General features: G+C 45.1%; 1 protein-coding gene across 1 annotated transcript in view; it reads right to left on the bottom strand.

The window, feature by feature from the left end:
* Positions 1–13,843, bottom strand: part of LOC130687363 (zinc finger protein 2-like) — a 45,087-nt gene extending 31,244 nt beyond the window's left edge. Inside the window, exons 1-2 of the mRNA XM_057510510.2 lie at positions 13,619–13,843; positions 2,351–5,894 (exon numbers count right to left, since the gene is read on the bottom strand). Of these exons, the coding sequence (XP_057366493.1) occupies positions 2,351–5,705 (3,355 nt within the window). The 5' untranslated portion in view covers positions 5,706–5,894; positions 13,619–13,843. The remainder of the gene's footprint in view (positions 1–2,350; positions 5,895–13,618) is intronic.
* Positions 13,844–14,784: the final 941 nt, after the last annotated feature.

Here is a 14,784-nt window from a genome sequence, read left to right as displayed (position 1 = left end):
TTTTTTTTCTCTCTCTCTCTCTCTTTCATTTTCTTCGTCTTCTTGTCAAATGACGAGAAGAGCCACAGCAATTTGGGAAGAGAAGTTGAAGGGTTCCAAAAGAGTAAGACTAAAGGAGAAGAAGGTAAGAGAAGAATAAAGAGGAAAAGACGAATTATTTATTCATCGGGGGGGAGCTAGCTCATCGTCGTGGCGTAATAACAATCACAACTATTTAAAATAAAGAAAAAGAAAAGAAAAAGGAGTGAATAGGGAGGGAGAGAGAGAGAGAGAGAGAGAGAGAGGGAGGAGAGCCTAAAGAACAGGATGATAATGAGCGGAGTCGAGGAAGGAGGGACACGACATGGCCTTGATTTCATTCCGGAATATCAAAACCGCACAACAAAAATGTATATGAAAAAAAAAAAAAAACGAGAGATAAAGATAGAGAAAAATAATTACAATCATTCTGAATAAATTTAAGAAAAAAAAAAAAAAAAAAAAAAAAAAAAAATAAAGAGGGGAGGGGGAATGCGACGTTGCGCGCCAGTACTTTGCGGCCGGCCGCAAATGACTCATTCGTGATCCAATCCAAATGGTTTTTTTTTTCTTTTGTGATTTCACGACTTGTCTATCTTCCCCCCTCGCTATCCTTCCACCTTATTTTTTGTGTTTGTCAAAATGACGACCTGACATGTATGTACGGTGCAAGTGGGTGGGTCGGCGGGTGGTTGATTCGCTGGGAAATATTACGTGAATATTCACAAACGAAAGGAACACACACACAAAAAAAAAAAAAAAAAAAAAAAAAATCAAATCAAATCAATCGTGCCACGACCAAGTGGACTCACCGCACGGCACGCGCACCTTAAAATGAAGGCCAACACGACGAGATCACGAAAAAAAAAAACAACAAAAAAACAAAAAATAAATAAATAAAAACAACACGAAGAAAGAAAAGAAAAAAAAAAAAGGAGAGCGGAGCACATTAACATTTCATTTCATCATTCTGTCTCCGAGTATATGAGCGCGCACACGATAAATACCTCAAAAAAAAAAAAAAAAAAAAAAAAAAAGTCTTAAGAAAACAAGTTGCATAACTGCATATATCGCTAGCGCTTTAAGAGAAACAAGGAGAGAAGGACGAGTCGTCTACGTATGGAGCTGGAGGCTATCATCACAACGGCTAGCAAAGACCCTCATCTTCTTCTACTTCTTCTTCTTCCTCCTCCTCCCAGAGAAGAACAAGAAAAAGAAGAAGAAGAAGCGCGAGAGAGAGGGGCTGAAAGAGGGAGCAAAAGAGGCAACTATAGCGTGCCAAATTACCGGGCGCCCGGTGCGTGTCGAGCGGACCGCCATAAAATCAACACCCGGCCTTTTCCCTTTTTTTATTTTTTTTTTTTTTTTTTAAAAAAAAAAAAAAAAAAAAAAAAGATGCGGCTGAGCGCGCAACGTTTCCCTCAGGGCCTTCCCGAAAAGAAATAAAAAGAAAAAAAAAATGGGAAAGGGGAAAAAAAAAAAAAAAGCCTCACACCAGCTCAACCACTGAACCTCCATAAATGTAAATATCGTATAATAAATAATCAAAGGTGGGGTTGTGTTTCGCTTCCTATATTGTCGGACTGGTACGATGAGAGGCAGGCATATAAAAAAAAAAGAAAAGGGAAAAGAGAGATAGAGATAGAGAGAGAGAAAGAGAGAAAGAGAGAGAGAGTCATCTTTGACACCTTGTATATTATACATATCGGCGCGGCTCTTCTTCATTTTCTTACTTCCCGACAAGGGGGAGGAAAGGTGTTTCATTTTTCCAGATATTTTATTCACGCATTTCTTTTTTTTTCTTTTTTTTCTTTTTTTGTATCAAAATATAATATTTTTTGTTTGTCCCGCATTCCTTTTCTTCATCATCTTCTTCTTTGCTACTGTGTTCAATTTCAAATTGCCCGCGCTCGAGGCCATCGCAATTTGATTCCTTTTGAAAATCCTCCACCTACCCCCTACCCAACGGGACAAATAAAATGAGGAGGTTGACGAGCGCGTAGGCTATTTGTGCAAGCAAAGCAAGCGTGTTGCTTGGTGTCTTAATAAAGACAACGAGCAGATAGATTGCGCAACCCAAACGGGGGGGGGGGGGCGGGAGGTAAGGAGTGGGGGCGGAGTCGAAAGATGCTACAGTGATTGAGATGGAACGCGTGTTGCCCCCATCTCTGTAGGGGATTTCCGAGCACGAAACACACACACACACACACACACACACACACACACACACACACACACACACACACACACACAACCGTAGGTCAAGTAAAAAGGGAAAAAAAAAAAAAAGAAAAAGAAAAAGAAAAAGAAAGAAAAAGAAATAATAATGTACCTGTTCCATTAGCTGACTGGAGTTGCGATGATGGCGCTCCTTCGTCGTCCGAATCGGCGGCCGTGGGGACGGCGGCGAAGAGATCGCGGAGTTCGAGCGGGCCGAGAATCTCCTTGGAGCCGTTGGCGCTGGCCGTGCTGCGTCGCTGAAGTTCGGCCAGCTGTTCCAGTTGGCAATGGCGGAGGGAGCGGGCGTGCTGGAGCAAGGCCGTCTTGTTGGGACAATCGTATTGGCAGAGGCGGCACTGGAATTGAACGGCGCCGCTGCCGTTCGACCTGGCCAAAGCGGCCGCCTCGTCGGAAGCAAAGCGGAAGAGCTCGACGGCCAGCTGATGGCGCGGACTGGCCGCGTGCACTTGCAGCTTGTGGACGCTGTTGGTGTAGTACTCGCAGACGTTGCAGCGCAGCTGGACCGGGTTCGTCGTGCTCGTCACGTACTGGAGTTTCCAGTCGTTGCGGGCGCCGCCCTCCTGGATGTGCGTCGCGTGCTGCAGCCGCTGCAAGTGCTTGTCCGTCTTGCAGTGCAGCTGGAAATTGGCTTTGAGCGTCGTCTTGTAGGCGCAGAGTCGGCACAGGTAATGGCCGCCGATGAGGAGCAGGGCTTCGTGTTCCCGCTGGCGCGAACGGTCGGCCGAAACATGCTGGGCAACCACTTCGGCAACGTCGCCGCAAAAGACGCTGCACACCAGACACTGGAACACGTGAGACGGATTAGGATCCATCGGCTCCGGAAGCGGCTCCATCGTTTCGGGATTGAGGCCCGGATCAACCAACGGCCCCACGCCGGCCATCGACTGTCCGGCACCGGCACCGCCACCGGCACCAGCAGCAACCGCGGCGCCCATCGCCGCCGCCCACGGAGATTGCGAGTCGGCCATTTGCCCACCTTGTCCGGGCAGTTGGCCTCCCGTCATCATCTGGATGAAGAGCGCCTGCTGGTAGGCCATATCGGCTAGCGCAGCCTCGGCTCCGCCGGGCGCCGATTGCATGGCCGCGACGGAAGACGGATCGTGTTGCTGGAGGACCGAGAGCTGTTGCATGCGCTTGACGTTCTGCTGGAGCATAATCATGTTGTGCGTGTGCTTCTCGCTCGTCATGTGGATGCGCAAATTGCGTCCGACGTTCGTTTCGTAGTTGCAAACGTCGCAGCGGAACGTCGGCTTATTGGCCGGCGCCGTCAATTTCGCCAACTGGCTCGACGGCACCGAAGACGACGTAGCCGGGCTGCCGGTCATAGTGTTGACGGACGTCGGGTTGTTCACGGCAGACTGCAGCGAGGCGGCCTGCTGCTGTTGCTGCTGCTGCTGCTGCTGATGATGGTGATGGTGGTGCAGCAACGACGCGCCCGGGCCCGTCTTGGTGGGCGACGTCAGCGACTCGGCGCTCGTGTTGTGAGCGCTTCCGCTTCCGCCTCCCACGCCACCTCCAGCGCTTCCGGCGTTCGCTTGCTGGCCGTTCTGCTGCAGTTCCTGGGCGTTGTTCAGGTGTTTGTCCGACTGCATGTGGATGCTGAGGTTACCTTTGGTAGTCGTCGAATAATTGCAGACTTCGCATCGATAAGGTTTGTAGCCGCAAGTGTACGTCTCGCCGCGGGCCAGCCGAGGATGAGGCTGGCCAGTTAGGCAGTACAAACACGACGTCTCGCTCTCCGGGTGCTTCTCCTTCATGTGGATCTCGAGCGTCTCTTGGTACTTGTAGTGCCAGTTGCACTTTGGGCACTTGAGCGTCTTGCAAGAGTTGCGCGTGGCCAGGGCCATGGCCGCCGCCGCCGAGCTGCTCAAGCCTGGACTCAACAGGCCCTGGACGACGTCGGGTTGCTGTTGTTGTTGCTGCTGTTGGTACATTTGTTGTTGCTGCTGCTGCAGCTGTTGACTGAAAAACGGGTTGCCGAAGCTGGCCGCGGCCGCCGCGATCGAAGCCATGCTGACGTTGGCCGGCGTCAGTTGGAGCTGCGGCGAGAGCGGAGACGGCGTGGCCGAACTGGCGGCAGACGGCGACGAGACGCTCGTTCGGCCGTTGTTGTTGTTGTTGTTGCTGTTGTTACTGTTGTTGCTGTTGCTATGGTTACCGACGGGACTGCTGGAACGGGGCCGATTGAACGAGACGGACGACGTCTCTTTCGTTTCAAACGACTCGTCGTTGTTGGCCGGCTCCGTTTTGATATCGTCAGCGTCCATGTCGTCGGCGGACGACGAGTGATTATTATTATGACTGTTGCTGGGCTCTTGTTGCCCGGCTGTTACCTGGTTGACGGACGACGTGACTGGCTCGAGAAACGAAACGACCGGCTCTTTGCTCTTGCCAACCAGCTGCAGGATGGCCGACGTGTTGGCCTGGCCCAAGATGCGCTTCTCTTCGTCGTCCAGCCGCACGCCGTGCTCGCCCGTCGCGTGCGACACCAACGTCTTGGCCAGGCCGAACGACAGTTTGCACACGAAACACATGAGGATCGGCTTGATGGGCACCGACGAGTGGCTGCCGCCGCAGTCGGCAATCGAAAAGGCGGCAGGTACTGGCGCGTTGCTCTTCGAATCGGAATTGCGGCGGGCAGAGTAGACGCGGAAGCTGTGCATGACGGGCTCGGCCGCGTTGGCTCTGGCGGCGGCCGAGTGTTTGCCGCCGCCGCCGCCGCCGCCGTCGCTGCCGGAACACGCGCTGCTGTTAGCCCCGTAGTAAAGGCGCTGTTTAGCCTGCGGCCGGGACACGTAGAGAGCGCTGGCAATCTGCGGCAGCGAAGCGGCCACGTCGTCCAAGTTCTGCGCTCCTCGACGGCCGTCCACAATGGCGCCTTCCAGTTTCGGCAATCTGACGGCGATATCCTCCAAATCGCTGCCGCCTCCCTGGCTATTCTCTTCGATGATGTAGGCAGAGCCGTCCGGATTGTAAACGATCTTTCCATCGAAGCGTTCAACATCGTCGTCATCGTCCTCATCGTCTTCATCGTCATCGTCCTCGTCCTCTTCGGCGTCGTCATCCTCATCGGCCGTCGGGGCCGACCCATTGGCGTTGTTGTCGGCGGCTGTTTTCGACGTCACATTGGGCGTCGACGCGTTACTACTGTCATGGTGATGGTGATGGTGATGATGATGATGACTACCGTCTTCCAACAGCTCCTCGTCTTCCTGACCAGAATCGGAGGCGGCCATGACGTCGCGGGCGTCGAGCCGGGCGTGGACTAGGGTCGTCTGTCCCGTGTCCATCGAATTGGGTGGCGGCGACGTCGTCGTCTGTTGCGCAGCTACAGACGTCATCGCCGACGTCGGCGAAGGTAAACTGAGGGCCGCAGAGGGGGCCGCAGAGGCCGTCGTCGCGTCCGAATGCACCCGCGGACTGGGCACCGCTATCGATACATCCATTTTCTTCTGTTATATTTTGTTTTGGGTTCTGGAATTTTCCAATGAACAGGGAAGATGAAAAGCCTTGTTTTTTTTTTCCTTTCTTTCTTTCTTTTCTTTTTTTTTTTTCGCAACCAATGCGATGATTGGTTCTCGGCTGACTCTTCTCGTTTCTCGTCGTGGCTTGACTTCACGCTACCACCTCATCACCTGAAACAAGGAAACAAAATAAAAATCTGTTAATAAAATGTTTTGATTGGACAAGTTTTTTTTTTTTTGTTTTTTTTTTTTTTCATAAACGTTACATGTCGATGAAAACAAACGAGTTAAAGAAACGGGGCTGGCTAAGATTGATTCATCGGCTAGCTAACCTAACGAAAGCTGTGCGTCATCAACTGTTGGAAGAGAGTCTTCCTCCTATTTATTTATTTATTTTTTGTTTTTTTTTTCACCTTCATTTCTGAATAGAGACGACATCATTTTCTATTTGAACAGTAAAAAAAAGAACACGCATTTTTCTTATTCTCGCTTTGGGCGGGCACTATAATGTATGAGGAAATGCACGAGAGTGACGAGAGCGACGTCAAATATCAAATAAAAAAAAATATATATATATACAAGGAAAGAAAAAAAAAAGAAGAAGAAATGAAGATGAGACGATGAGGAGGAGGAGAGTGGGAGGAGGAAGGAGGGCTGCGGCAAATTGGATGCGGTGCGCGCGCCGCTGCAACACACACATACACACGCAGACAATCATCACGAGCACGGCGGCTCCCATTTAAATGTTTCTTAACGCGACGGCGGCGGCGCCTTGCATTTCTTCCCCCCCTCCTTTTCGTGTGTGCGTGTGTGTGTGTGTGTTTTGCTTGTTCCTGCTGCTCTTGCGCTATTGCGCGTCTATGTACACATCGACTCTCTCTCACATGATATATGGCTCGACACGGTGTATGTGTGTGTGTGTGTGTGTGTGTAAATGTGTAACATAAACGAGCACTTCATGCCGTTTTGGTCGTCCGAATCGCCACCTGAAGGTGAACAAACGGAAGAAAAGAAAAGCACGGCCGAGAGAGAACACAGCCAACAATCAAGAATGAAAAAAAAAAAAAAAAAAAAAAAAAGAATAATTACAGAATATATGCGCTTTCCCTCCATTTCAACCCACCCACCTCAATTCGACGTCGAAAAGAAAAAAAAAAAAAGAGCTCGGAGCACATCGAGCAAAAGAAAGAGACACACACACACGTACGCAAGCAGAGGATTTGGCCAATCAAAATTAACAATTGACTTCCGGTTATTATTCCTCACCTCCCTCCCTACCGCCACCACCACCTTCTCCTATTTTTGGTGTTGCCTTTTTTTTTTTTTTTTTTTTTTTTTTATTATTTTAATATTTCAAATTTCTCTTATCACGCGGCAATTGACGACCGTCTTCTTTTATTATTCCTCACCACCCCTCATTTTTTTTTTTTTTTTTGTTTCTGTTTAAAAATTTCTTAAATGCGCGCACACACACACACACACACACACACACACAAGACGGAAAGAAAAAGAAAAGAAAGAGAACCCGTCGGCGACAACGGCCTTCTATGCGTGTTGTCGTGTCTTTTTACCCGAAGGGGGCGACACTCTGATTTTTTTTTTTTTTCTTTTTTCGTGTCTTTCTTTTTGTTTCCATTCCGTCAAATGAGTAAAGAGAAGTGGGAAAGAAATAAAACAAAAAAGACAAAGAGGAGAATGATAATAATAATAATAAAAACGGGGAGAAAAAAACAAAAAAAAAAAAAAGAAAACAAAAGAGCTACGACAAACGTCGGTCAAGAGAACAACAGAGCGTAACACATATAAAGCGAAAACAAAAAAAAAAAAAAACGATGAGACGATTTCGAAAACAAAAAACAAAAAACAAAACAAAAACAAAATGTCGACCGTTTTATTATTATGACGACGATTGGACTCGACTCGGCTCTTTTTTTTTTTTTTTCCCGAGATGGCCAACGGATAAGACGGAAGCTGGAATGCGTTCGCCGAAGTAAACACAAACAAAAAGGAAAAACGGGCCGATTCAAAGTGGTCACACTACAACAACGATAACAACATCAACGCCAGTCCTCGGAAATCGGACGGCCAACGTGTGGGACCTCTCTTTTGGAACGTTACATTTTTTGTTGTTGTTGTTTTTTGTTTTTTTTTGTTTTGTTTTTTTCTACCAGTTAGATAGTCACCTGTCACCGACGTATGTTGCCTCCAATTGGCGGGCACCAATCAAACGCCAAATGTAAAATACAAATCCCAATCAAACGAGACGCAAACAAGTCAGGCGGCATTGCAATTGGCCGGAGAATGGCCCACACGCAAAAAACACCGTTCACTTTAAAAAAAAAAAAAAAACGCGCAGATATAAGAAGAAATTCGAAACGCAAGCGAATCAAAATAAACGGGACGGGCGCACACGCTCACCAAAAACACACAGTTCGTATTTAACACAATTTTTTTTTTTTCCTCCGCCCTCCGATTGAGCTAAGTAAAAGCAAGAGTCCCAAAAAAAAAAAAAATGGATGGCACGTTACGATGACGCAGCAGTAACTGATTTACATAATAAATGATTGAAACAAATTTCTTTCTTTTTTTTTAAATTGTAGACAGGTGTCTGGTGCACTTAACTCGCGACTTAAAAAAAAAAAAAAAAAAAATGAGAGAGGAATAAAAAAGAAATAAAAAATCTAAAAAAAAAATAGCGCGACGCACTCGCAGGGTGCGCGAGCGAGGAGAGGAGGGACGCACACCCTAGTCGGGTTAGGGACTGGCAGTTTGACGAGTCCCCGCACGGGACAAAAGCAAAACTGAGAAGCAAAGCGCAGGTTAGTGGGGTAGGGGTAAAGTTTTTTTTTTTTTTTTTTTTTTTTTGGGTGGCAGCATTGACGTGATAGGGGGGGGGGGGTTGGATGGGTGGGAGGAATGGCTGCGAGTGGGAGGGTGGCGTGCGGGGATGGTGCGCACACAACGTCTCGCATTGGCGTCGTCGTTATCATCAGCGTCGGTGGGCGGTATAGGCCAAAAAAGAGGAATGGGTGTGACATGCAGATGCGGGAGTCTGCAGCTGATGCCGCGCGCACCTCCTTCTCCCTCCTCTCTTTTAAAGACAAGACAACTAAGAGCGAACGAAGCAACGCGCCGAGACTAAAGCAGTGAGAAAGCGGAAATAAAAGAATTAAACAAGAAAAGAATAATAAAAAAAAAAAAGGGGGGGGGGGGGGGGGAAGCAGAGCATGACATTGGAGGAGGAGTTCTATCCTCCCTTTGCTTATTCCCCCCCCCCCTTCTTTTCTTCTTTTTTTTTTCTTTTCTTTTCGTTGATTGTGTATATCTTAAGGGGTTGCCGGAAGTCTGCGCAGACTCCGAAAAAAAATGATTCCGCGTTTCTATCGGGCACGCATCACGACCGAGAGAGCCTTTGCTACCTCGATACCACGACATCTATAACGTACCGAAATTTTTCAGCACAAAACAAAACATTACCAAAATATATATATATATATAAAAGAAAAGTGCGTTGCATCAGCCGTTAGGCGCACACGTTATCTCCGCGCCCTAATATCGCCTATTGTCTATCGCATTCCATGAGCTTGCATCTGTTCGATTGTAGCATAGAGACCTGCTGCCAAATGTCGCCATGTTGGAAACGTTTGCATGTGCAGTTCGATAGAAAGACGACGCTGATTAATCACCTATCTGATTGATTTCTTTTTGTTTTTTTCTTCTGGAAATGGCCTCTTCTTGTTTTAGTTTGAAAAATAGAAGAGGAAAACAAAAATCAGACAAGTGAGCGAACGGTTGACGAGGAAAAAAAAAAAAGGATTGCCTTCGGAAAGTTATCCGTTCTAACGATGGTAGCTCCCGCAGAGATAAAATACATTTCGGTTGGACGGCCAAACGACGGCCGAGGGGAAAAAAAAAAAAAAAAAAAAAAAAAAATCAAAGAAAACGAGAAAAACTATTGTGAATGAATCTCACGTTCTCGCTGACGATTACAGACTTGAAACTTTTTTTTTTTTTTTTTTTTTTTTTTTTTTTTTCCCGTTGGGCCGCTGCAGTTGCGGCTTCTCTTTTCTCGGTTCTGGAACACAATTTTTTTTAACTTTTCGATCAAAGAAGCCAAAGTTCAACAAGACAAGAGAAAAATAAATAAAAAAAAGGAAATCAACAAAACTTTTGATTTCGTAGCAGACCTCTTCAAGAAAAATGTTAAGGATATAAACAAATAAAACACAATAAAATTGCGAGAAAAGAAGGTGGAGAGACCCTTTCGCATTCGATTTGTAAATAGATTGAATTTCTCCATTTTTTTTTTCTTTTTTTCTTTCGCTATAATCTACACATGTTGTTCTTGGGCTGTTTGGAATGTTGTTGTGTCCGGCTTTGGGGGGAGCGAAAAAGAAAAAAGAAAAAAAAAAAATCTGTGAGGGACGAACGAGAGCAGACCCCAAGAATTTTCGCCAATCCTACCGTTTTCCACAGTGGCGCACAACAGGTATTTTGTGATTGTGATTTTCTTCGGACATACTGGCAGTATAGTCTTTTTCAAAAAAAATAAGTTTTTTAACCTAACCCCTCGGTGTGCAGCTGAACAAAAAAAAAAAAAGAAGAAGAAAAAGAGAAACGAACAAGTCCAGAAGATCATTCGTTTGAAAGAATGTCACGTTCTCGTACTATTCTGCACGTCTCTCTTTTCAGTTTTCTACCATATAACTTGGATAAGCATCTCCCTCTTTCTCTCTCACACAACCTTCCGTTTTCTTTTCTTTTCTTTTCTTTTTTTTTTCATGTCATTTCATTTACCTCCTTTTTGATTTCTGGCTAAAAAGAGAGGGGGGAAAAGAAGAGGGGAGTGAAAAAAAAAACAAAAAAAACAAAACAAAACAAAACGAAGAAAATAGCGCACAGTTGAACGTAGGAGAAAAGAAAAAGGAGACACGATATGACCGATGACCGGCACGTTGGTTGATGCTACGAGGAATTCATTCGATTGTGGAATTCCACCGACGAAAAAAAAAAAAAAAAAAAATAAAATAGAAAGAAAAAAATATGTCTCTTGCTCATCCATCGTCTGTTGTACCTGTGTCTTAGTGAAGGATCTCTCGTGAAGGTAACCCACTACGTGAAATCAACATAATGGCGGTTGGGATGCCAGACAGCGCCACCGTTTTCTTCTTCTTCTTTTTTTGGGGGGGCGGGGGGAAGAGGATTTTAAAAATAAAAAGGGGGGAAATGAGAAAATGCATACGCAATAGCTCTACCTTAGATACTGGCTAAGAGATAGAAAGACTGCCACTAGTAGTGTCCTACCAGCATCATCACCGACCTCTTCCAAAGAGGATTACACAACATATGAGGCGCTTTTTGATTAATTATCCCGAACCAATCAATTCAGAGTGGCTCAATGGCTAACCCAATTCTTTCTTTTCTTTCTTTTTTTTTTTTTTTAATGCGGATATGACTGAGTACTAGGCTAGAGCTTCTATTCCATTATATCGGGTCACGGTAGAAGAAGACGAGAAAATGAGAAACAAAGACGCAACGCAATGAATTTCCTCCTCGATTTCGCTCCTCTAAGGTAACACAAATGACGCACCTCGTTTTCGTTTTTTTTTTTTTTTTATTCCACTTTGCCTTGCCAGTGTGCAGATTATTCACCTGCTAGCTGATCCAGCCATCATCTTGGAATGTTTGATTCAAATGAGCCAAAGAAAAAAAAAAAAAGGTAGGGGGGGGGGGGAGAAAACAGGTCACAGATCCAAATTGAGGAATTGAATGCGACAAACACGCGGCCCGCAATCGCACTTCGTCAAAGGCTTGTACATTTAAGGTAAGACGAGTCAAGACGATAATTACGTGATATCCAACGTGTAGCTATAGACTTCACCCACCCACCCATGTAGGCGAAGGAATGATGAAAACGTACAAGACAACCCGGAACTCCCGTTGTAAATATCTTCTTTTTTTTTTTTCCTTTTTTTTTTTTTTGGTTTTTAAACATCATTGTTATTCCAACGTATCAGAGAATGTTCGGGACTCGGCCATGACACCATGGCCGGTGACAGACAGGTGAAGCGGTCAATTGGGACGAACGGAGCTTATTTTTCATTTCTACATATAACTCACATTAACAATCGAGATAACGATGTTGGCTCAATTAGATATTTTGGATTCATTATCAATATACTGTTTTCTTTTTTTTTTTTTTCTTTTTTTTTTTTTCGTCGGCCCCCCCAACTCGTGGCAGCTCTCACGTTACACACGAGATTATCGGTATAGGACTGGATGACACCGGGGCAAAGGAGGGGAGAAACGAGGTGGTATACCTTGGCTACGTAAATCGCTTTCTACCACATTCGATGATCGAGACCGCCCTCTGATAAACACAACCTCGAAATACTTCGGAACACAAATTTTTGAACAAAATAAATTGAGAGGTGCGCGTGTCAGCGGGTGTGTGTGTGTGTGTGTGTGTGTGTGTGCGTAAGGGCCGTGAGCGTAATCTCTTGTTTTTTAATCCAGACATAGCTAAACTAAACTTGCCTCGTGTACGCACGTAATTCATACCCAACCAACTTCTACTATCCAATCTCCCCCCTCCTACTCCTCCCTCCCCCCGCTCCCATCAAGAAAATCATCCCGACAAGTCAACTCTACCGACAGAAAACGTCAATCAACCAATAGCGATGCAATGCGGACTAATTTGAAAATAAAACACACAAACCCCCCCCTCCCCCCCCCCCCCCCCCCCAAAAAAAAAAATGCATGTCACCGAAACGGACCGTGGTGGAAAGTTTGGACGGCCATCGTTTCGAAAATTTCGGAAACACAATTACGATGTTATTTCAGTTGTCCTTTTGTCATATTACACACAGCCCGCTAGTTGACGTCGTTGTTCAATTTTGTTTTGTTTTTTTTTGCTTACGACTTGCATCGTATCGATCTTTCGCCCAACGAACCAGCAGTCGACATCGTTTCAACGGGACAAACTTTTTAACGCGGTTGTCCACCAACTATTCGTACGTCCGGCCAAAAGCATTCGAATCGATACGACGTCGCAGAGTACGCTATACGTAAAAATAAACGATTTAGGCCTACGTGTATCCCCCCCCGTGCGAGTCCGTGTTTCGTCCGTTACTATGGATCGGCTTCGATCGCATTTTTTGTTCTTATTTGCTTCAACTCTTTTAAAAAGTTATTAACCCAAAACAAACAAACAAAAAAACCTTAAAGATCTGAGAAAAAAAAAAAATGAAAATAAAAAAAAGTGAACCAATCATAAATGGTGGAAACCCGATTCCGACGGAACCGGTTCAAGTGGCTGGTGGTAGCTATGGTAAGTAATGGCGGCGAGTTTATCTCATTTTTTTGTTTTTCCCTCTTTAAATATTTTCTTTTTCAGGAAAAAAAAAAAAACGAAAAATGAAAATTCTTATTGTCTCGTTGGTTAGTCTGACAATTTTTTTTTTTTTTTAGAGGCAAAAGCAGAGACCAACATGTTGTGTTTCAAGTAAGTAGTGTGCAGACTACCCCGGAAAGAGAGCCAGCAGCGAAGGGGAGGAAGAACACGAAACAAAAAAAAAAGGGGGGGGGATCCAACCGACACTGAACAGTCATCCAGAACGTTTGTTGTCGATATTAAAAAAAAATAATAATAATTAGAAAAAATTGTAAATAAATACATTTTTTTTTTGTTTTGCCTTGTTCTCCCTTGAAAAATCCTATATGGCTGTGGTTAGACACAACGCTAGCCGACATAATCAGTTGACCAAAACGGATAGGAAAAAAAAAAAAAAAAAAAAAAATGCGATAACGAAGAAAAGGAAATCAAGGTGTACGGAATCGGAAGAAATGAAACACAATGTTGAAAATAAAAAAAAAAAATATTAATAAAAACTGACCTTTGGCAGAGGCCAAGACGGTGTGGCGTGGCCGGACTCGTGCGGAAGCGCATTGACTCGCTCCAACACAAGACAAGACACCACACACACACAATCACACACGTACACTAACACATACACACAAACACCACTGACAAGACACTGTGGACACAAAACACTTGGCACGATCTCAGCACTTGGTTCGTTTTCGTTTTAATCCACAAAATGTTGGTCCATTCAAAACAGAGAAAAAAATGTCGTTGTCGTGGGAGAGTTGTGTGTCTTTCACAAAAAAAAAAAACAAAAAAAAAACAAAAAAAAAAAAAATTGGGGGATCACCGATGAATCGAATTCAAATCCGGTCAGCTGTTAGACCGATCCGCCGGTTGATGTTGGTTCAATATCGTCGGCATCGTAATATTCCGATTCCAATCAGAAATGAAATAAATAATCGAAAAGAGAAACAAAAGAAGCCTGATCTCAAGGTGGTCTGTTCTTGTCAACTTGTCAGCGATGCCATTCGTTGCCGATTGGCCAACCGTGAACTCGCAGCCGACAGCCGAAAACGAAAGAGACTTTCACAATTTTTTCAAAATTATTTGTCGGAAAACACACAAATCACTTCTAAACATCACTTTTGCAATTTTGAGCGCGCACGAAAAAAACAAAACAAAAACGGATATCGCTGTGTGATGAGTGTAGCAAAATTTCAACCAAAGTTCGAACTGTGTGTGGAATGTGATGGAAAAGAGTCGCGAGCCTGAATTGCTTCTCTCTTCAAACATAAAAAAAAAAACAAAAAAAAACGATTGGCAAACTGTCAATGTCTTCGCCGAGTTTTCTGTTTTAAAACACAAGAAAACGAAGTTTCAATCGAATGATGTGCTGCTATTCGAATTATTCTTTTCTTTTTTTTAATTTTTCGCCTCTTTCTCTATTGGCGGAGTAGTAAAAAACGAAGAGACCCCGCCACACATTGAAAACCCCCCCCCAAAAAACAAAACAAAATAAAAGAGCCCGAAATAATAACACACACACGGGCGGGTCGCTAGCACAACCTGCACACTCACTCAACACTCACACGACGAAAAAAATGTACGCGGGTTGAGCGCGCGGGCGCGACACGACACGGCGAGGGTCACGGGCCGACTGACGGCTCGTCGGCCGGCTGACCACTTGCACCAAAA

The sequence above is a fragment of the Daphnia carinata genome, chromosome 4 (assembly GCF_022539665.2).
Source record: "Daphnia carinata strain CSIRO-1 chromosome 4, CSIRO_AGI_Dcar_HiC_V3, whole genome shotgun sequence".
Lineage (NCBI taxonomy): Eukaryota > Metazoa > Arthropoda > Branchiopoda > Diplostraca > Daphniidae > Daphnia > Daphnia carinata.
Note: the sequence above shows the minus strand (reverse complement) of the source record. Positions and strands in the feature narration are given on the sequence as shown.